The sequence below is a fragment of the Pipistrellus hanaki genome (assembly GCF_964339955.1).
Source record: "Pipistrellus hanaki genome assembly, chromosome: 2".
NCBI classification, from domain to species: domain Eukaryota; kingdom Metazoa; phylum Chordata; class Mammalia; order Chiroptera; family Vespertilionidae; genus Pipistrellus; species Pipistrellus hanaki.
The window spans coordinates 191,832,103-191,854,161 of NC_140504.1; the positions used below are offsets into that span (position 1 = coordinate 191,832,103).

Sequence of the window (22,059 nt, forward strand, 5' to 3'; positions counted from 1 at the left end):
GGGCTGCGCTGCCGGTGAGGGGACATCCCACGCCGCGCCCGCTGGGTGCGGTGACCGTTGGGAAGGGTCTCCTACCGCAGCTCTGCCCCGAGGAGCGAGGAGAAGCCGGGAGCGGAGGGGCGCCCGCAGGCCGCCGCGCCGGGCAGGCCCGGCCTCCTCCCGCCCGCCCGGCCCGCGCGCCCCGGGCAGGGTCGGCGCAGGACGCGGCAGGATGTCCGCACGGCGGCGGCGCGCGCTCCGGCCGCCCGGCTGGCGGCGGCGGGTGCAGCGAGCGCGCCCTGAGCGCCCCCGGCCCGGGGCGCGGCTCCCGCCCGCCCGTGCGCGCGCCCGCCTTCCCGCCCTCCGCCCCCCGCGCGCCGCCGCCGCGCCCGCGGCCCCGCGGCCCCGCCCACGCGCCGCCGCCTCCACTCGCGCCGCGCACCCCGCGTGCCCGCCCGCGACTCCGGCCCGCGGGAGCGCGCGCAGGCCGGTCCTACCTTCGCGCGCCGCCGCCGCCGCCGCGGAGTCCGAGCGGGTCCTGCCGGGCGGGGCCGGGGCGGGGCCTTATCCCGCCCCGCCCCCCGGGTCCTGGAGTCCCCGGGACCGAGGGCGCGCCAGGGGGCGAGGGCGAGGGCGAGGGCGAAGGCGGGGGCGGGGGCGAGGGCGAGGGCGAGGGCGGGGGCGGGGGCGGGGGCGCGGCCGGCTGGCCCCGGGGTCTGTCTGTGGAGCGTTTCCTTGGGACAGGCACTTATGGATGGCTCTTCATCGATCGCATTTACTGCTTCCCACAACCCAGCAAACTGGGATTATTAGCTCTTTTGCATAAAAGGGAAACCGAAGATTAAGCAAGCGGAGCAGTGTCCCGCAGCTGCAAGGTGGCAGAGCAGAATCGGAGCCCACGCCACCTGCCTAGGCCCACTGCGGCCTTGGCCTCGGTTCCTGCTTCCGGACCTTAAAAGCCTTAAACTAAGCTCTGGCCTCAACCAATCGCCAAAGCAGCCTGAGGGAGCATTCCCGCCCGCCCCCCCCCCCCCCCCCCCTCGGAGCCCAGTGTAGCAATACAGAGGCTTCAATAGCTTGACCTGCAGGGAGAATGTCTTTGCTTTCCTGATTGTCCAGCAACCTTGGCCTCAGTTTGTTTACCTGTGAAATGGTGGAACCCCATCTGCCGCCCCTTCCTTCTTACAAACTCATGTGCCAACTGGAATGGGATAAAACCAAGCAGAAACCTTGCCTTAGAGCACATGTGTCAAACACAAGGCCCGCGGGCCAAATCCAGCCCGCCAGGCCTTGCAATGTGGCCCGCACCGCGCTGTCATCACTGCACTCTGCTGTCAGTTTATGACATTGTCAGTTTATGACTGTTCAGTAAACCATTCGGCCCGTGATTTAGGCTGGATTTTAGATTTTGGCCCCTTCTCTGATTGAGTTCGACACCCCTACCTTAGAGGACTGAACAGTGATGTCGTTTCTATCTGTACCAAAACATTAGGCTCTACCTGCCTATCTCTGCTCTTGAAGGCAAATCACCCATTTCAAATGTGTAGGCTGGTCTGCAGCTCCCTGGCTGAGGGAGGGCTGTGCTTTGTTTGAAAACGGAAGTTGAATTTTATGATTTTGTATTTGGAAAACAGTGAATACCCAGAAAGAACAGCGGCAGACCGTGGCTGGTGGTTCTGTTTTTCCCCGTTGGGGGGTGACCAGGAGTTTATCTTTGTCGAAGAGGAGCCTGCTTTGTACATCTGAGAAACCATACTAGGGGCTCCCAATGGGCCCTTGGGGCTCTGTGACCTAGGGATGGCCCAGCAAGGCTGTGGCCTGGGCCAGGGCAGGGAGATTTGGTTCAACCCCTGGGACTTGGAGTATGGAGGGGGGTGAGGTTAGAAGGAGAAGGGCACAGTTTCTCTGAGGTGCCTCTGTCTCAGCCTAGGGAGGGCTGACTGGCCTCTGCCCAGGTGCCCCAGCCTGGCCCAGGTCTGTGTCACCCTGTCTGGTTCCCCTCACCTGCTGCGTCCCTATCCAGGCCCTAATGAGCTCATGACCTCACCAGTCTGCTTCTGACCCTGCCTGTCCCTGCAGGGCCCTCATTCCAGAGTGTTCCTCATCGCACAGGAACCCATCCTTGGCCCTCCCTCCAGAACACCTGCCTGATGCCTGGGCCTAGGGAGCCCTCTGCCAGGCCTCCCTTGGTGAACAGTCCCTGCACCTCACAGGCCGCCTGTGCTGGCTGGTACCACACTGTGCTGCTGCTTCCTCTTGTATTTTCTCACTCCGTCCTCATCCCTCTGAACATTTCTGCAAAGCAGGACCTACACTACTGAAACTACATAGCCAGGCAAAGTGGGTTCTAGGATTATTTCCATTTTACAGGTGAGGAGACTGAGACTCAGAGAGGTGCAGTCACTTGCCCAGGGACACACAGCAGGAGTTTCAGGGGCTTCCAAGCCGTATCTTTCCTATAATCACATGAGATTTTTGGAGGGCAGCAGACACAGCTCCTTCCTCCTTGGCCCTCCTACCTCCAGAGCCCAAGGAGGCTCCTGCTGGGAGGCAGGTACTGTCACCAGCCTCCTCCTCGGAGGCCTCTAGCTCCCTTTTCAATGGCGATGCTGGCGGCTGGGTACCCTGTTGTGCCGACTCAGTGCTTCAGCTCAGCCAGCCTTCCGGTCATTTGAATCCCCAGGACTGTTGCCCGCATCACCCTGACCCATAACCAGGTGGTGCCCAGTCCAGGGACCCCCCCGGACCAACTACCAGAAGGGAGGTGTGATAGGTGCTCACCTGCTCACCGCAGAGATTCTAAATCTGCAACTCAGGTAGCTGGGAAACAAGTGACAGTTACTCCCCCAGAGCCTGCCTAATCCGGTGCTAAGCTGGGTTGGACTCTGCCCACCATCAGCAAAACCACATTAACCAGGAGGCTTAGAGTTCAGGTGTTCCGGTTAACTGGATTTGCGGGATCTTTTTATTTATTTTAGAGAGAAACCAAAGCCCAGAACCCCAGTGCTTACCTTGGACGGGCTGTACTGCTAATAAAGGGATCCCCCAAGGTCCAAACTTCCTCCCTCTCAGCTTCCAAGCATTTAGAAAGATGGGAAGTGATGGGAAATAGACAAAGCTTTCTCCTCTTGAGAATCCACTGGTGCCATTTCCTTATCCTTAGTCATCCGGCACGAGAACCCTCAATTCTACTCTTTTTTTTTTTTTTTCTCTACTCTTCTTTGTTCTCCCTATACTGAGTGGTTAGTTCCATAATAAGAAATAAAAACTATGTCGTTTTTACAGAACCCTTAGGAAGAGTGCCATGGCCTTTCTGAATTTTATTTTTTGGCCTCTGTATGCCTGTATACCTTAGTATTTAGGGAGATGCTTCCATAGCGAGGTCACGGTGGGGCAGGCACCCTCCCCTGTTGGAAAGCAAGGCGACCAGAATGTCCCAGGATGGCAAAAAGGTTATACTCTTATAGATGCATGGGAAAGAAGTGACTGGTTGCCTTAGAGCAGTGGTCGGCAAACTCATTAGTCAACAGAGCCAAATATCAACAGTGCAACGATTGAGATTTCTTTTGAGAGCCAAATTTTTTAAACTTAAACTTCTTCTAATGCCATTTCTTCAAAATAGACTCCCCCAGGCCGTGGTATTTTGTGGAAGAGCCACACTCAAAGGGCCAAAGAGCCGCAGGTGGCTTTCCAGCCGCAGTTTGCCGGCCATGGTCTTAGGGCAACAGAGTCCAATTCTCTCACTTTGGCCAACCTGAGACCTGGCCCAGACTTCACATCTGTACACGTGGGCAAGGGGGAGTGGTGGTTGTGAGCTAGTCGTAGCATCCTGGGGGGTTTAGGGACCGTGCCCCCAAAAAACAGGTTTGTCTTTGACATACATTGACAGAAGTAAAAATATTTATTTTTTTATTTTAGAAAACTGGCCCCACAAAATGGCCAATACTTTTTTCAGTTCACCTTGACCCTTCAAAAGAGAAATCTTTTCATTAAGAGGTAAAAAGTATGTTGATAAAAGCAATTTTAGAGATGTGCTCAGATAAAATTATTTTGTATAAACCAGCAATACAGGCAACCCTAAAGTTCAGTCTGAGCTCTCTGTCATGTACAGTCCATGAAGGAGAAAAGAAAGTAAGAGGTTGTCTGCAAACAAGGCCCCTAAGAAACCAAGAAAACTCCAGTTCACTAGAACTGCACCGTGAGCCTGTGAACCCCCAGAGTCGCCAGGAAGGCTGAACCCCCACGTCTGAGAGCAGTTTCCACCTTCCTGCCCAAACACTGTCCCACCTGGCTTCCAGTGCCTGCCCCGCCCTGCACCGCCTGCTGGCCTGGCAGGCTGGAAACCAGGCCCCGAGCTGAGATGAACGCTGCCGCCTGCAGCTCAGAGCGGCACCTGCGGCCACAGTGAGGAATGTGCTCAGAGGCCCTTCCGGGGCACTCTGCAGGAACGGTTCCTTTTGCAAAGGTAACAAGTTAGTGCAGATCAGCCTATAAGCAAAGCAAATACTAACAATTTTAGAAAGCTGGTTAACGCTCCCAGTTTTCCTTCTGATTGTCTGTTCAAGCTGCAGCCTCTAACCTGCTGGGAGCGAGGAAGCCCTCCCCGGAAGGAGCCTTGCTGGAAGTGGCTGCAGCCAGCGGGAGAGCAGAAAGCTCCCCTGCGCACAGGGATCCATCCCGAGGCACCGGTCATCCCCGGAAGGGCTCATCTGAATCCAGGCAGCACACTGAACCCCTTCTTTTGCTTTTGGGGGCTTGTGTTTATTACAGGTCACTGTGTTAAGTAGTAGTCTCAGTCTCTCTCATGTCAGAGGACAGACAGGGATAAGGATCTTGGAGCTTGTCTTCTCGTGTTCTGGCTGCACAATTAAGTCCCAGGAAACAGTGTGACATGGAGACAATTTACTGCCCAGCATGCCCAGTCTGTCAAGAGAGGAAGGCAAGGAAGAGGAGCGAGTCACGCTCCAAACAGACTGGCCAGGGAGTGCTTCGCCTTCCTTCCTTCGGCCCAGATGCGGCAGCTCCGTCCCAGAAGCTGTGTGCGGATGAAGAGTTGTACTCAGATCAGAACTGGACCCAGTCTGTGCCTGGCTGAGTCTGGTTGGAAGTTGCCCTGTGAAGGGAAGACAGGGACGGGTGAGAGGGTTTAGACGTTTGAAACTACAAAGCAGATAAAAGGTGGCTTCTCTCTGGAAAAAGGGAGCTCCATCAATAAGTTGCCATATTTCTGCAATCTTCTCAAGAAGTCAGCTCTGCCCTAGCCGGTTTGGTTTGGTGGATAGAGCGTCGGCCTGCAGACTCAAGGGTCTCAGGTTCGATTCCGGTCAAGGGCACGTACCTTGGTTTCGGGCACATCCCCAGTAGGGGGTGTGCAGGAGACAGCTGATCAATGTTTCTGACTATCTCTCTCTCCCTTCCTCTCTGTAAAAAAAATCAATTAAAAAAAAAAAAAAATATATATATATATATATATATATATATATATATATATATAATTTATTTATTTATTTTTAAAGAAGTCAGCTCTGAATATTCTAGAGCAGAGGTCAGTAAACTATAACTCAGGGACCAAATCTACCCCCCTACTTTACAAATAAAGTTTTATTGGTACATAGCCATTCATTTACTAGTACATATTGTCTGTGGCTGCCTTTGAGCCGGAAGAGCAAAGCTGAGTAGTTGGAACAGAGACAATATGGCCTGCAAAGTCTAAACTCTTTGCTATCTGGTCCTTCATAGAAAATCTGCTGACTCCTGTCCTAGAGCCTGTGCAGTAGGGTTTTAACATCTTTTCACCCCGACCCCAGGTAGAGGCCTGAAATGTTATGGGGTCAGAGAGGCATAAGGATGGGCCTCAGGGGTCCCAGGAGAGGCCACGGCTAGAAGCCAGGCTAATTCTCAGTGCGGAGCTCTGGGAGGGAGGAAGGAGGTGTTGGGACCAAGCCAAGCGCTTGATGAGGGAGCTCCAGGCCACCCAGCAGAGGAGAGCAACAAAAAGCCTTCCTGGAGAGAAATGTGCCACCCACGTGGGTGCTCGGGGGCTCTGTCGCACCAGAGAATGGGACTCTCCTCACCCTGTGGATTTTGCAAAGTCTCCCCAGATGTCGGCAGTGGCAGTCGTGGCAGGCATGGGCTGCGGCCAGGACACAGTGGCGCCTCCTGTTGATGTCCCCAAGTCCGATGGGTAGGGAGAGAAGAGAAGGAGACAGGAGTCAGAGATCTTTTTGGTTGTCTCAGTGACCCTGAAATCAGTCTCATAATTCCAAGTGGCTGAGAAAGAGACACACAGAGACATGCTTTTGGGCAACTAGACATCAGATTGCCACATTTCTACCATCTTCTCATGAGCCATTGAGGGCTCCTGGAGAAAAGGCAGAAAGGCACATTCCAGGTGGAGAGGAGGGGTGCCAGTGAGGACGGGTCACACACCATCTGTCACACATATCTGAAGGTGACCCTGTTTTTTAACAGTTTATATTGAAAATCTGTTTAAAATTTACCCTTCCATCCTGGCAGGCATGGTTCAGTGGTTGGAGTATCGGCCTGTGTTTTGGAGGGTTATGGGTTCAATTCCCAGTTAGCACGTACCTGGTTGCAGGTTCGATCCCCATAGGTGCATGTGGGAATGAATCAATTGATGTGTGTCTCTCACATCGATGTTTCTCTCTCCCCCTCCCCTTCCACTCTCTAGAAATCAATGGAAAAAATACCCTCACTCCTCGGGTGAATATTAAAAAAAAGTACCGTCTCCTGCCCTGGCTTCTTTAATGGAAAATGCCCACTCACACTGCTGGATTATCTTCACATAGAGCCCTCAGTCCAGTGCCGGGATCATCCAGCCAGGACAACTGTGTGTCAGACATGTGCCAACTCCTGAGAGCTAAACTGATCAGGGGTCGGGAGAGCATCCAGAAAAGGCACCACAGAAGCTGCTGTTTGGGCGCCTCTTTGCGAGATGGGGGCACAATGGGGCCTCAGGGCCTGCTTTTGTGCGTCTTAGGCACCTCCCCGGACAGTGCTGCCAACTGTCCCTGTGCCTGCCATCCTCTGCCTTCCCACCCACTTGTTATTTCTAATCTGCTCTGGGCTGAGACCAGATAAAACTCAGGCCCTCAACGGTTTAATTTATAGTTCACCGCGTGCTTAACATCCCTTATCTCCTGGGAACCTCACCACAGGGCCTGGGGGAGACACGCCAGGACCAGCTGTGTGACTTTACCCAGACCACTAACTCTCAGTTCCTTACGTCTGAAATGGAGACAGAACAGGACTGTCTATGATTAAATAAGGTAATTTACATGGAATGCCGAGGACAGGCCCAGCACAGTGACAGTAATAACATTAGTAAAATGGGGCTAACAAATGTGAGCACTTACCATGTTCATAAGGGCTATCTGTGGACTTCACACTGATCCCTATAAGAGACCTATATTGTAGGTATCATTACTACCCCATCCTACCGCTGAGAAGGCTGAGGCACAGAGAACGGCAGTTTTCTGAATATCACACTCCTGATAAGCTAGAATTTGAACTCAGCAAGTCTGGTTTTGGAGCATACAGTAAATGCTCACTATCAGCTAGACATGACTCTTATCCTCCAACACCATTTAGTTTGTAGATGCTAATTGCCTTTTGTTCACATCAGCACATAAACCCTGGAGAGCAGGGACTTGGTGTTATCCTCACAGTATCCCCAGGGCCTAACATGCTACCCGGCACACAGCAGGTTCTTCATATTACCTGCTACAAGTGCACCGGCACCGAGGGAAAGTGGCTCTCAGACATTAGTGCTCATACAAACAACATTAAGAACACCGATTCCTGGCTCTCTGCCCCCAGCGATGCCAGGCAGGTGGTCCTGTGACCTCACGGAGACCCAATGCTAAAAGAATAATTCCTGGGGCAGGGCAGGCGGCTCACTGCCTGCTGCTCCCACCACTTCCCTGGACTGGCGTGTCCCCGCAGGGCTGAAGTCTGAAGCCTGACCTCCAGATAGGGAAGCCAATGTCCACGAGCCTGAGATGGAAAGAAAGCAGGCTTCCTGCCTGCATCTTGCCTCCAGCTGGTGAGCGGTGTGTGGAGAAAGTGGGCTGGTAGCAATCACCCAGCCTGGGGCCGGCCAGGGCATCAGGCTGGGCTGGGAGGCAGGGCAGGGGGGCCAGCACTAGGTACTAACTTCTGGAATTCCGGGGTCTCTACAAGGCATTCCTTACATCCTGGCACAAGCACCACACAGCTTCCTGGGGAAGTGCCTCTCACTTCTCAGCACCCTGATGGCCTTGCTCCAAACGAAATGTCCCATTTTATTTCTCACCATTCACCTTGGCCTTCCTGTGCTGCATTGCATCCACCTCCCTCAATACACCAGGTGTCTAAAAGCCTGAGACTTTTCAGCTCTTCTCTCTGAATGGAGTCCCAAGTGTCCCTCCCCCAATCTCCTTCCTTCAGGGCCCGCTCAATGTGACCTCTTTCGTGAAGCCACAGAGCATCTCGAGGGCTGGCAGCGAGTGTGGTCTCCAGTCTCTAGCCTGTGGCTCCTGTCTCCTACTAGCTCTCAGTGCCCTATGAGCACAGACTGTGTCTCCAACACCCACTCACTCAATACCCACTGACCAGCCTCTGAGAACCAGGGACCACGTGATGCCTTCACAAATGAGTTGAAGTCTCTGCCCATCAGGGAAGGACAGACAAGACACCCTAAGAGTAAGTGGTGGGAATCAGGGGAACAGAGGAACCCTATACCCAGTGTGGGCAGGACCAGCTCTGCTGTGCGCACCTTCCTGTTGGTCACATACAGCTAAATGACAGACCAATGAGTGAAGGAAGGAAAACCAGCTGCCAGCAGGGAGAGGAACCCACAGGCACAGACTTAGCAGCAAGTACAATCACCCCCAAGCACTGACCTGAACTGGGAGCAACTGCTGGCTGGGCGAGGGACCCCTCTACAGACAACTGCTCCCCAGGGGGAGGGATGAGGGTGGAGGGCTTCGCCCCTGGGGGAGGGGGCAGCAGGCTCAGTCCTCCTGCGCTGGCGGGCCGTGCTCGGGGAGTCCCGGCTGCTCCTTCCTTCTTCTTCATGTTCTAAGAGAGGAGGGAAATGTGAACCGTCAGTTCTGCTGGAGCCCCACTGCTATCAGAAAACCCCACAAGGAGGGCCAACGTGACCCCAGTCCCCAAACGTGTAAAACCGACAGACAGATGGTTAAGACCCGTCCAGCACTTCCATTGTTACGAGATGTATTCAACGCCTCAAATTCTAAAGTTATCACAAACACATTTAATTTTAACACTTGAAATTATTAATCATCAGGAAAGGCAAAATCAAACCTACCATGATACACAATTACGTACCCATCCGAATGGCTAAAACATAGAACATAACCGCTGACAAGGGCATGGAGCACTACCCTGTTTCCCCAAAAATAAGACAGTGTCTTATATTAATTTTTGCTCCCAAAGATGCGCTAGGTCTTATTTTCAGGGGATCTTATTTTTCCATGAAGAAGAATGCGGTACACATTTATTGTTAAACGAAAATAAAGGAAATTTATTACCTGTATACGGTACGGTAGTACGGTAGTTGTCAACACAAACCAGACAAACTGAATCTTACAGTATCAAGAATTTACTCATTTATTCAATGACAATTATGTCATCATCTTCTGGAACATCATCGTAACAATCCAATTCCTGAATTTCCTGGTGAATTTCTTGTGACTCCATTTCTTTCAGAATCAGTGGACCAAATCTCTCATGTTTAGCAATAGCATTCTGAGACAGAGCCTAGGGGGGGCCTTATTTTCGGGGGGATGCCTTATATTTCACTCAGAAGGAATACTGTAAGTAGGTCTTATTTTCGGGGAAACACGGTAGTACACTGCCCTGGCTGGTGTGGCTCAGTTCATTGCTGGTTCGATTCCCGGTCAGGGCACATGCCCGCATTGCAGGCTTGATCTCAGGTAAGGGGCATGCAGGAGGCAGCTGATCAATGTCTCTCTCTCTTTCTCTCTTTCTTTAAAAATCAATAAAAATATTAAAAAATAAAAAAAGAGCACTCATACACTGCTGGTGGGAGTGTCAGGTGGGTAAATGTCTTTGAAAAACTGTAGAAAGCTGGGCATCTGAAGTGATATCCATGCACAGACCCAACAGAAATGCCCACATCTGTGCACCCAGAGACATGCACTGGAACATTCTTAGCAGCACTACTTGCAATCGCCCCAAACTGGAAGCTACCCAAATGTCCGCCATCAGTTAAATGGGTAAGTCATTGGATGCATTCTCACAATGGGATATGCCACCACAGTGAGAATGATTCATGCAACAGTGTGGAGGCCTCAAAAATACCACATCAGTAAAAGAAAGAAGGTGTACACAATAGAGTACTCTGGTATGATTCAATTAATGAAAGTTGAAAACAAAATTCAGGGTATTCGGTGAGGTAGTGGTTACTCGAGGTTGGCAGTTACTAGGAAGAGCAGGAGAGGGGCGTACAGGGTGCTGAGAACCTGCTTCTTGGTCTGGAGGCGGGTCTGTGTGGGTAAATTCCGGTTTTAAAAATCTGCTGAGCTCTGCACTTTTCTGTTTGAGTATCATACTTCAATAAAACATTAAAAAAAGCAAAAACCTGAGCACCAAGCGTGAGCCAGAAATCTGGAGAGGTTACAAAGATGAGGGCGACCTGGATCCCTACTTGTAAGGAAAGCAGCAGTTTAATCAAAAGCTACGACCACGGCCCCAAGTCAAAAGCCCTCAGAGCTCAGTGCGAGTCCAGCGAGGCTGGCGTTTCTAGCTCTAGGACCCTGGGCAAGTCCTGCAGCCTCTCCAAGACTCCGTTCCCTCGCCTGTAAAAGGAGAGAATATTTAATTCGAAAGAGAAAGTGCCTGAAAACACTACCTGGCACACAGCTGCTCAGTAAATGTTAGTTTCCTCCCAGCCAGAGAAAGAATCACATCCCAACCAGTCACTGCATTTTCTCTTAAGGGCCAGATAACGCCAAGGTCCCAAATCAGCACTAGCACGAAGCAGAAGAGAGGAGAAAGAGACAGTGAGTCAAGAGGAAGAGCAGTATTTTAGGGTTACAAAGTTTCTTCAAAATCAAATCCGTTTGGTCCTTGGTTCCCCCAAATTATTTCAACTCCACCCCCATAGTCGATCAAGGCAACCTAGCCAGTCCAATAGCAACTAACAGGGAAAAGCCAGCTCAGGGAGCCAGGACCACGCCACCAGCAGAAGGTGCCCACGACTCCCTGTGCCCATCTTGATGTCTTCCTGCGCTCAGCACCCCCAAAGCTTCCTTCCTCACAGTGTTAAGGCCAAAACGCAGCTTGAAATGGGCACAGTGACCCCCAGTGTAACAGCCAGAACAAAATCCCCAGCTCTGGCAATGAGTGACGGATGTTCCTTCTCAACTCAAAGGCTTTGCACACACTGTTTCCTCCTCTGGGGTCACCCTTTGACCCTTCTTCCCTTCTTTACAGGTCACTTCTTCCATGAAGCCTTCCATGACTCACGTAACTCTGGGCTACATACATACCTTTCCTCTAGGAACTCATGGCCCTGAGGACACCCCTAGGTCACAGACCCTCCAGCCATGTTGTAATCACATCTTGACTTGTCCATCTCAACTCGAGAGGACAGCAGATCCCTCTCTTTCACCCCCATGTAGTAACTGGCACAATGAGCATCTGCTGGACTGACAGGGCTGAACTGTGAGAGGGATGGGCTCTGGACTGGGCGCAGTGTGGTGGCCACACGTATCATCTGATCGTGGCCAATACAGCCAAGCAGGGGTGGGACTCACCGCAATGTTGAGCTTGATGGTCTGGCCTTCCTTGAAGCCTAGGTCCAATTTGGGGCCTTGGTCTGGGTTCTGGGCTTGTTTTGCAAATTCAAATTGCTGTTTCACCCACCTGGGGGAGGAAGACACAGGTTAGGAAAGGACCAGCTGCCCTGCATCCACACTCACTTCACCACCACCTGCCAGCAGTCCAGGATGAGGCTTTTATTGCAGCAGGCAGAGGAACGCAGGCTGGGGAGTGAGGCCTGAATTCAAATCCCGCCAGTGACACATAAGTAGTTGCATGCGTATCAGTTTCCACATCAGCAAAATGGGTTGAACAGTCTATGTCTTAAAACCCGTTACAAGAATTCAATGAGATCACTTATGTAGAGCATCCTTATGCTGGTCTTCAGTCAACCTGAGAACGTGGCCCTCTACCCCCAGCACTTGGCCTGAGAACTAAGATAAGGACGCCCCCCTTCCCTCCATCCCAGGGCTCATAAAGCAGATGGTGAGACACAACAGATGCTGGGGAGGAGAGAGCATCACAAAGGTCTTCCATAAAACACCCATCCATAGCCACCTGGGGCAAGGGCCCCAGCACAGGGAAGAGCCAGAGAGGCCTCCTGGTGAGCAGCCACACGTTCCCCGCTGGCTGGAAGCCAGAGGTGGAGGCCTGTGGATGGCAGGAAGCAGTCTTCCCTGCCCTGCCGTTGAGCTTCAAAAAGGGCCACCAGGGAATCCAAGCATCAGTTATTATATCAGAGCCACAGGCCCAGAAAAGCCACAGGAACCTGACAAGGACTCTGGCTGCTCAGGGGCTTATAAGGGAAGAAAGGTGACCCCCTCAAAGTCTGGACAGCGGAATGAGGTGGCAGAGATGGGCCTGAGGAGAAGGAAATAACTTCACAGCGGAGAGGAGGCCTGGAAGGATGCAGAGAAGCCAGCTGCCCGGAAGTGAGCTATCCTGAGGCTCTGCTGGAAGACCAACCACACACCCTCCTGCGGATCCTAACCTGGGAATCACTGTGTCCAGGGAGAGAAGGGAGGAGGATAAGCACATGGGTCCCGAACCACTCACTTGAAATGGTCCTGCAATGCCACGTTGAAGTCAAAGGCATCACCTCGGTCCCCAAAGCCAAGTCCGATGAACGCCCGTCGTCCTGGAGGACAACACACGATCAGTCCCACGTGGAGGCAGAGAAACCTTTCTCACGAGGAGGAAGACCGACCCGCACGTACCATTCTCATCTTCGACGCGGATGACGAAGTACCTGCTGGAATCCGTCACGCTCTCCACGGCTGTGCCAGGAAACTGGTCCACAGGGGCCTGAGCAAAGAGCTCCCCTGCAAGACAAGCGAGGGTGAGCCCCGAGCCCACTCCAGCCTGATGTTCCCATCATCCTATGGGGCCTTTCTCCTGTGAGGCACATGGCAAACTTACTCTGGGATTCAAATCAAATCCGTTCTGGCTGAAGGGAGACCCAGAAATATAACTAAGGAAAGGTTTAAGTCAGATGCGCTTTAGTTTTAATATTTTTCATTTAACCATTCCATCTGGCCACCCATTCCACCTGTCTTACACATCTACATTACCTGCCTGCACCCCGAGGGCCCTGGTACAGGTATACCACGCCTTCGGAAAAGACCTGGTACCTGAGGCAGGTCTGTAGAGGACTGGGGAACCCAGTGGAAAGGAGGGAGAAAGTTCTGGCACCCACAGGAGAATCTGAAGCAGGCCGATTTAGTCTCAGAGACAGAGCAAGAGGGACTGGTTGTGAAATGCAGCCCCGTGTCAACTACAGCTCTCCAGGGTGCATGCAACACCCACTTCCTTGAGCATTTATGACCGTGTGCTGATCTTTGTTGGGGCTTTAAATATTTAGCCAAATATTTTCTACTGAAACCCGTGGTTCAGAGGTGACCGCAATCAAGGGTGAGCTGAAGCAATCTGTGGCCTAGAGTCCGAGGCTTCCTGTTAATTTCTCTGCCCCACCTTCGGGCATCCGGGACTCACCTTGATGTCTTCAACCGGGAGGGAGCAGTGGTTCTCAATCAGGGATGGTTTTACTCCCCCTCCCCCCAGGTACACCTGGCAATGTCTGGAGACATTTTTGTTGTCACAACTTGGGGGCTAGGGATACTACTGACAATTAGTTGGTAGAGGCAGGGATGTTGCTAAATATCTTAAATTTCACTTAACAGCCCACAACACTCGTCTGGCCCAAATGCCACCAGTGCTGAGGCTGAGAATCTTTGGTCTAGACTCTGGAAAGCGAGAGTCAAACATGACCCAGTGGGCACGACTCCAAGCTAAGAGCATCCTGGGTGAGGCTCAGTCCTGAGCAGTGGTGTGCGTCAGTTTCCAAGGGAACAGGTGTTGCATTCCCTTGTGACACCACCTGGCACATCCCAGCAAGTCTCACAGCCAAAGTTCTCTGGCCTAGCCATGGCAGCTGTCTCTTCTAACTCCTCTGCAGACAACACTCCCCCAGCCAACCCCATGCTCCAGAACAAATCAATGCTTTGGGTCGCCTTGCAGTTCACAAAGCAAGTGGGTGGGTTTCCAACAACCTGGTGAAGGAGGAACAAATGTGATCCCTAGTTCAGCAAAAAGGAGGCCAAGGCACCAGAGGTCATGTGACTCGCCCAAGGCCCCACAGCTCAGACGCAAATGACACAGTTTGGAGAATTCATTTGCCTCTGAATTTTTGCACTTTATACCACCACACTAAGAAAAATTTCTATATATTGGAAAAACAGGCGACCGAATGTCGAGGCACCTGACTGAGCAGGCACTGTGCCCGATCCCTGCTCTGGGGGCTGGGCTATTCCAGGCCATTCTGCCCTCCACAGCCCACCCAGAGGCACTGGTGGCACAGGGTTTCTGGAGAGATTTCCCCAAAGTGACACCTGCCAGCTGACCCCAACACGGGCCACCCAAGCTCAGCCTCTTCCCACAGAAAGAGCTATGGAGGCAGGTCAGTTCTTTCAGTTAACGGGCGTGGTTGGTCTGGGAGTCACCATTCAGTCGATAAGGCAGAGGGCTGTGTCTTCACCCAGCGTGCCTCAAGGCAACCTCTGGGCACTCCCACTTGGGACCAACCTGTAGGTCTCCTCTCCTTGGGCTCCAAAATTAGTATTTTTAAAGGACCCCTCCCAAAAGAACAGATGCTTGGCAAGAAATGCCCCTTTTAATACTTGGGGACAGTGGCTACTACAACTAAAGGTGGGGGAATGGAGGAGGCTTAATTAACGGTGCACTCGGGTCTTCCATTTCCAGGACAGGTTCCCATGACCCCCGAGAGGCCTCTCCCTTTGCAGCGTGGGAGGCTGGCACCTCAGCCCCGAGCAGGCCTCCCGTGCCTTTACCTGAGGTCCTGTCCTCCAGCTTGATGTAGGCCACCTGCCCTTTGGCAGTGATCCGCAGCCGGCCACTCCATGACGGCTGGTCCAGCTGCCACTCCGCAGCCCTAAGGGGACAAAAGCCATTGAGCCTCTGCCGGAGGCTCCCGTCCATCCCTCCAGTGCCAGGGGTGGGGATGGGAAGGGCATGTGGGCTGCTTGCTCTAGACCAGGAGTTGGTGAACTTGCTCTAAAAAGTGCCACACAATCTCTGACACAACTACTCTGCCAGTTAGCAGGGAGAGCAGTTGTACCCAGTACATGAGTGTATTGGTGCTCTAAGGTAGTAACCAGATGGCCTGAGTGTGGCTGTACTTCAGGGAAATTTTGTTAACACTGAAACCTGAATTTCATATCATTTATAATGTTCACATCATGAAATAGTCTTCTTTAAAAACTCCCCCCACCATTTAAAAGTGGAATAACCGTTCTTAGCTTGTGAGCCACACAAAAACACAGTGGGTCTCAGGTTGCTGAGCCTGGTTCTAGATTAGAAAGACCTTCCCGGAGGTAGGACTTCCAGTTTTCTTTCTGTGGAGGAAGCAGGTGCTGGGACCTCTTTGTTTAGGACATTGCTAGGCAGTGGTGGTCAGGGTGACCATTTGGGATCACTGAGACCAACTTGGAGGAAAAGTAGAGAGGGGAGAGATCATTAGTAGAGAGAAGGAGAAGAAAATATACACATGGGAAAAGTGAAAGGATGTTGAAGAAACATTCTCAAAGGCATCCTAGACAGAAAGAAACCCAGGGTGAGGCTCAGTGGCTGAGCGTCGAACCATGAACCAGGGGGTCCCAGTTCCATCCCTGCTCAGGGCACCTGCCATGGTTGCCAGCTCCTACCCCAGTAGGGGGCGTGCAGGAGGCAGCTGATCAATGACTCTCTCACCACTGACATTTCCATCTCTCCCTTTCCCTTCCGATCTCTAAAATAAAATTAAAAATTAAAAAAGAAACCCAGGACCTATCGCAATGGCCTCTTTTGGCTCTTTTAAAGCAGTAAGAAGCAACTCCGTGACACCCCCATATAGCAAGAGCCTTGGGTGTTTTCACGACGCTTTCCGTGGAAGTCCCTGCTTTCCATGGAAGTCCCTAAGTGTAATGCCAGAGACACCATCACTGTGGCCGCAGGTTGTCTGGAAGACCACACAAATGCAGGCTCTCTATTCACAAGTCAGCGGACTCCGTTTCGGTTCCTCTTACTGGGGCAGAAGGCCTTAGATTCAGGCTAAACAGAGCTCTGAAGCTGAAGTGCAAGGGCCACAGTTTCCTCTGTCAAACCAGCCAGCCCTGACCCGTGGTATCCTCACTTCCCGGGGGTCCAAGAAGGGCCAAACCCACTTTACTGAAGGGGAACAGGGGTCGATGACCATCCCTGGTTTGGCGGCCCAGGTCCAGCTTTGATGATAGAAAGCAAATGGGTTTTTGGTGCTACTACTGTTGCTTTCATACAATTTTAAAAATTACATCACGGATGTAGTCGGTGTTCAATAAGACATCTGTTCCCTGTGAAATCATGGGCTGTGAGCCTGTATTAACACAATCGGAAATGAACAAGAAGCCAGATCTGTCGACACCCCAACATTCTTGTGGTGCGGGCCAATCCCGGTCTCTGCATTTCCAAATAACTTGAACAAACACTACCTTTCAAGAGCCACCCACCCCACCACCCCACCACGCCACCCGCCCAGGGGCACAAAACAGCCAACGGCCAGGCTGTCTGTACCAGGTACGTCCTGTTTTTTCCTTTTCATAGGGTTCGTCTTCCTCTGATAGGCAACACATACACATGGTAACACGATGCCAACAGGACGGAAAGGTATACAGGGCGAGGAAGTCCCTTCGGCCCCCCACCCCCACCCGCTCCGCTTCCGTGGGACAGATCCTTCCAGACACCCTACGTGTCCCAGTACATGTGTGTTTACTCGTCTCGGGAACATTTCGTCAGAGAAGTGCAGATGGGTTCCTCCCAGCTGCCCAGGCGGTGGGAAGGCGAGAAGTTCGGGCGAAGGGCGCTGGGCCGGGAGGGGGTCCCTGGCTTCCGCCGCCATCAGCTCCCAGCTCCCTGCCCCTCCGGGATTTCCGCCGGTGAGAGGGCCCCTCCCCCCTGGAGGCTGGTCAAGGATCCCTCCAAGGCCATCAGTTGGCTTTGAAAGAGAAAGCTTGGGGACACCACCATCGCCGACCTGGAAGCCATCGGGTCCCCAAGCGCGAGACGAGGCTTTAACGCCCTCCCCGCCACGGGGAGCCGGTGCCTCCCTGCTGTGCCCACCGGCCGGGGCCGCCGCAGCATCACCTCAACACCCCCCCTCGCCCCTCCACCGGCCGGGGCCATCCCCCGCGCCCACAGTGGGCGTGTCGGGCGGAGGGAAGGGGGTAAAGTCAGGGTTAGCCTGGCCCGGCGGCGGCGGTCACCTGTAGCCACGGTTGGTGGCCCTCGGCGGGATGCGGTAGACATGGACCTCCGGCTTGACACACAGAACCGACTCGTACTCGCCCTCCTCCATCTCGTAGCCCACAGCCCGCCAGACTTCCGGCTCCTTCCAGCCCGGGGGCCGGAAGCGGCGAGACTCTATGACCCGGGTCGGGCTAGAGTGGCGGCTCGCGGACCTCAGCGCCTCCAGCGCCCGCGCGCCCCCTGCTGGAAGCCCTGGTTCAAGACACACGGCGGACCCAGGAGTTGGCTGGATGAGAACCAGGGTTCTCTGGGGACTTCCATCTCCCACAAGGCCTCATGGACCTCAGAGAAAATGTCAGTACTGACTTCACCACCGTGGTCTGGTTGTGGGTCATTCCTATCGCCTGGACACTTACATCTGGGACCCAATTGCCTGAGATTCAATGCTGTGGCGACTTACGAAGCTCCCCCTGAAGACTCCCTCTTGGAATCTTTGCCTCCTCCTCCTGAGAAATGCATACCTGACCCAGTGAGATGCCCCTACCCGGCCACCCTTGTCCTAACCCACGTGCCCAGGGCTTCTTGTGGCCTAGACCCAACAAAGAGTTGTATTCAAAGAAGCAAAGTTTAGTAACATAAGTGTGAAACTGAATAAAGAAATCCCATTTAAGCCCTACTGGCATGGCTTAGTGGTTTGAGTGTTGACCTATGAACCTGAAGGTCATGGTTCAATTCCCGGTCAGGGCACATGCCTGGGTTGTGGGCTCCATCCCCAGGTTGGGGTGTGCAGGAGGCAGCAGATCAATGATGCTCTCTCCTCATTGATCTCTCTCTCTCTCTCTCTCTCTCTCTCTCTCTCTCTCTCTTTCTCTCTTCCTCTTCCTTCCTCTCTAAAATCAATCAATATTTTTTTAAAAGAAACCCCATTTAAAGTGGAGCCAGGATGTATATGGTAAATGAGAATGCAGCTCTTCCCATGCCCCTGTGGTGATATAGTGAGGCCATCTGTAAGTGGGAGCCTGGCCAGTCCTGGGTCTAAGAAAAGCCGGAGAGCCCTAACCGGTTTGGCTCAGTGGCTAGAGTGTCGGCCTGCAGACTGAAGGGTCCCCTTGATTCCGGTCAAGAGCAGTACCTTGGTTTCGGGCACATCCCCAGTAGAGGGGTGTGCAGGAGGCAGCTGATAGATATTTCTAACTCTCTATCCCTCTCTGTAAAAAATCAATAAAATATATTTTTTAAAAAGAAAGGCGGGAGAAATGGCCTCTTAGATGTGAGCCTGGATTGTAAACAGCTAGTGTTTTGCTCTTACACAGTTTGCATACAGGCACTTCCCCTCCCCCACTTGCCCTGTTTTGCTTTGTTTTCTGTACTCCAGTGTTTCCCAAACTTCTCTCATGATGAGAATCACCTGGTGGAGTTGTTAAAATACAGACTCCTGAATCCCAACTAAGAAGTGCTAAACTGGAGTTTTGGGGAACATATAGGTAAAATTGTATACTTAACAAGTGCAACTCCACCAGGTGATTCTCATCATGAGAGAAGTTTGGGAAACTCTGCTACTCCATGCAGCCTTGCACTGGGAAAGTCTGGGTTGCAGTAAAACAATAGCACCAGCCTGGCTGCCCCAGGTGTGGCCCATCCCCGGGCCAAATGGGACTTGATGGAAAACTTCACCCATGGCAGCTGCCACTGGTGTGGTGGAAAATTTCATGGGTCGGCCACGGTGCGCGTGTAAGTCCTAATATACCCATGTCTCTCACAGCCAGTCCTCTGGGTTCTGTGTTTAGAATCCACAAACAATGTGCTGAGGTTTTCACAGACCTTAGCTCTTTGCTTAACAAGAGGCCAGGAGAACGAGCTTTCATGCACTACCATTCCACCTCAATCATGCACCCTAACAGGAAGAAACTACCTTGCATTCCCAACAAGGAACTCGCCTACCCCAGAAGGGGAAGGAGGATTTTTCTCCTTTCCCCCCTCCCCCTCCCCTGCCCCGGCCAATGGGAACTCTCGAAATTCAGTCTATGAGAAGCAATCAGCACCCTGAAGTCTCACTTTCCTCCAATGACTTTCCTTCAAAGCACCCCTTCCCAATTTCCTCCTTTTTCTCTGGAAACTAAGGTTCCTCTCTCTCTCTCTCTCTCTCTCTCTCTCTCTCTCTCTCTCTCTCTCTCTCTCTTTCTCTCATTATATTTTTTTTATTGATTTCAGAAGGGAGAGGGAAAGATAGAAACATAAATGATGAGAGAGAATCATTGATCAGCTGCCTCCTGCACACCTCCTACTGGGGACTGAGCCTGCAACCTGGGCCTGTGCCATTGATTGGAATTGAATTGAGGACCCTTCAGTCCATAGGCCAACGCTCCATCCACTGAGCCAAGCCGGCTAGTGCATCTCTCTCTCTCTCTCTCTCTCTCTCTCTCTCTCTCTCTCTCTCTCTCTCTCCCTTAAATATATTTTTATTGACCTCCTGTTTCATGGGTCAATGCTCACCCTCTGAGCCACGCTGGCCAGGCAATAATTGCTATTTTCCGTTTTCTTTGGTGACAGTCATCCCGGAGAGCGTGAAGTTAACCTCTCTTTAGGTTAGGGGTGTCGAACTCAATCAGAGAAGGGGCCAAAATCTAAAATCCAGCCTAAATCGCGGGCCGAATGGTTTACTGAACAGTCATAAACTGACAATGTCATAAACTGACAGCGGAGTGCAGTGATGACAGCGCGGTGCGGGCCACATTGCAAGGCCTGGCGGGCTGGATTTGGCCCGCGGGCCTTGTGTTTGACACATGTGCTTTAGGTGAATTGACTTAACCTCTAAATTTCAGCTCCGCTCATTACCCTGATTCTCCACAGCAGAGAACATTGAGCAATGACCCAGAAGATGAGATTTCTTCCTCCTCGGCCTTTGGGCCTGCCTCTCATTTTCTTAACGCTCTGGAGTGGCAAAGACAGAGCTCCCCTCAGAAGATGAAGGGGGAGAGCTATTGAGAGGAGGGGAGAAGGGAGGGCACCTCCCAGATGGACAATCTTAGCCCCTCCCGTCCTCAACATTCAGTCTACTTCTGCTTTTCCACTAGCCACATGCGGCTCTTTGGCCCCTTGAGTGTGGCTCTTCCACAAAATACCACAGCCTGGGTGAATCTATTTTGCAGAAGTGGCATTAGAAGAAGTTTAAGTTTAAAAATTTTGGCTCTCAAAAGAAATTTCAATCGTACTGTTGCTATTTGGCTCTGGTGACTAATGAGTTTGCCGACCACTGCACTAGACCCAGAGCTTCTTGGATGTAGGAACCTGTCCCTGCCACCTGCGGATCAGCATATTCAGCAGCACAGGGCCTGGCACAGAGTAAGTGCTCAGTGAATGAATGAATGAGTATGTCTGTGTCTCGTGTGTGTGTGTGTGTGTGTGTGTGTGTGTGAGTGTGTGTGTGTGTATGAGTGTGTGTGTGTATGAGTGTGTGTGTGTATGAGTGTGTGTGTGTATGAGTGTGTGTCTGTATGAGTGTGTGTGTGTGTGTGTGTATGAGTGTGTGTGTGTGTGTGTGTGTGTGTGTGTATGAGTGTGTGTGGCTGCATCCCAATGCCAGTTTGGGGCTGGGCCACCGTATTTTCTCTTTCACATGCTGACTCCTTGTATCCATATGTGCCCAGCAACACAGGGGAAATGGGGTCTCCCAGGAGTAAAGCCCCTGGACCCATGGGTACAGTCTGTGTTTGCTGCCGCCACCCTTCGATTCTGCCCTCAGGCTCCATGCCTCTCTGCTAGGGTGGGCCTTCCCCTTCTCGCCCAGATTCTCCCCATGGGGACGCCCCGGGGCCCCTGCCCCCCTCAAACATCAGCTTGTGGAATACTGGGCTCTGAGAATTCCGAGAGGGAGCCTGCGCTTTCTGAGGTAAGGAGAGCGAACAATGGGGGGCGTGTTTGAGGGGCCTGGTGGGGAGGAGTCCCCCAGAGGGTCACCCACCCCTGGGGCGGGAATGCTTAAGGAACCCTGATGGGAGAGAGGCAGGGAGGAGACAGGAGCTCAGAGGGAAGAGAGAGGGACTTGGTCACAATGCTGATTTCTTCTTGCCAAGTGAGAGCCTGCGGCCTTTGGGGTCCCCGAGCTTCCACCTGAGGTGCGGGGTCACCTGGGTGCATTGTGGGGGTGCAAGCCTCATTGCAGGAAGGACTGGAGGGCAGACCAGGTTGGGAGGAAAGAGGGAGGGTGGGAGGGGGCATTTTGGTCAGCAGCTGTTAGGGGCTCCTCCTCTGTGGTCCTGGTGAAAACATGTGAGCCACCAGAACACCTGGTGCCTTCCCAGGGCCTGGCACTGTGCCCATGCCCGTTAGACAACTGTGCATTGCATGGGCGTAAGCTTCTTTGGAGGTGAGATAACTTGGTGGGATAAGCAAGGCCTGGGTTTGAATCCAGTTCCTCTGCAGGCCAGCCATGGAAGAGAATACTTACAAAGGGGTGTTTTTCACAGAGAGGAAGGGAGAGTTAGAAACATCGATGAG

At 52.6% G+C, this 22,059-nt stretch overlaps 1 protein-coding gene across 1 annotated transcript; it reads right to left on the reverse strand.

Moving 5' to 3' along the window:
• Window positions 1-4,866: 4,866 nt before the first annotated feature.
• Window positions 4,867-17,734, reverse strand: NECAP2 (NECAP endocytosis associated 2). Its single transcript, XM_084875382.1, has 8 exons — window positions 17,580-17,734; window positions 15,135-15,235; window positions 13,005-13,109; window positions 12,844-12,925; window positions 11,784-11,892; window positions 8,883-9,060; window positions 6,054-6,138; window positions 4,867-5,092 (listed from the first exon to the last, which is right to left on the reverse strand). The coding sequence occupies exons 1-8, from the start codon at window positions 17,669-17,671 to the stop codon at window positions 5,044-5,046; spliced, it is 801 nt and encodes a 266-aa protein (XP_084731508.1). The 5' UTR covers window positions 17,672-17,734; the 3' UTR covers window positions 4,867-5,043.
• Between the last annotated feature and the right edge of the window lie 4,325 nt (window positions 17,735-22,059).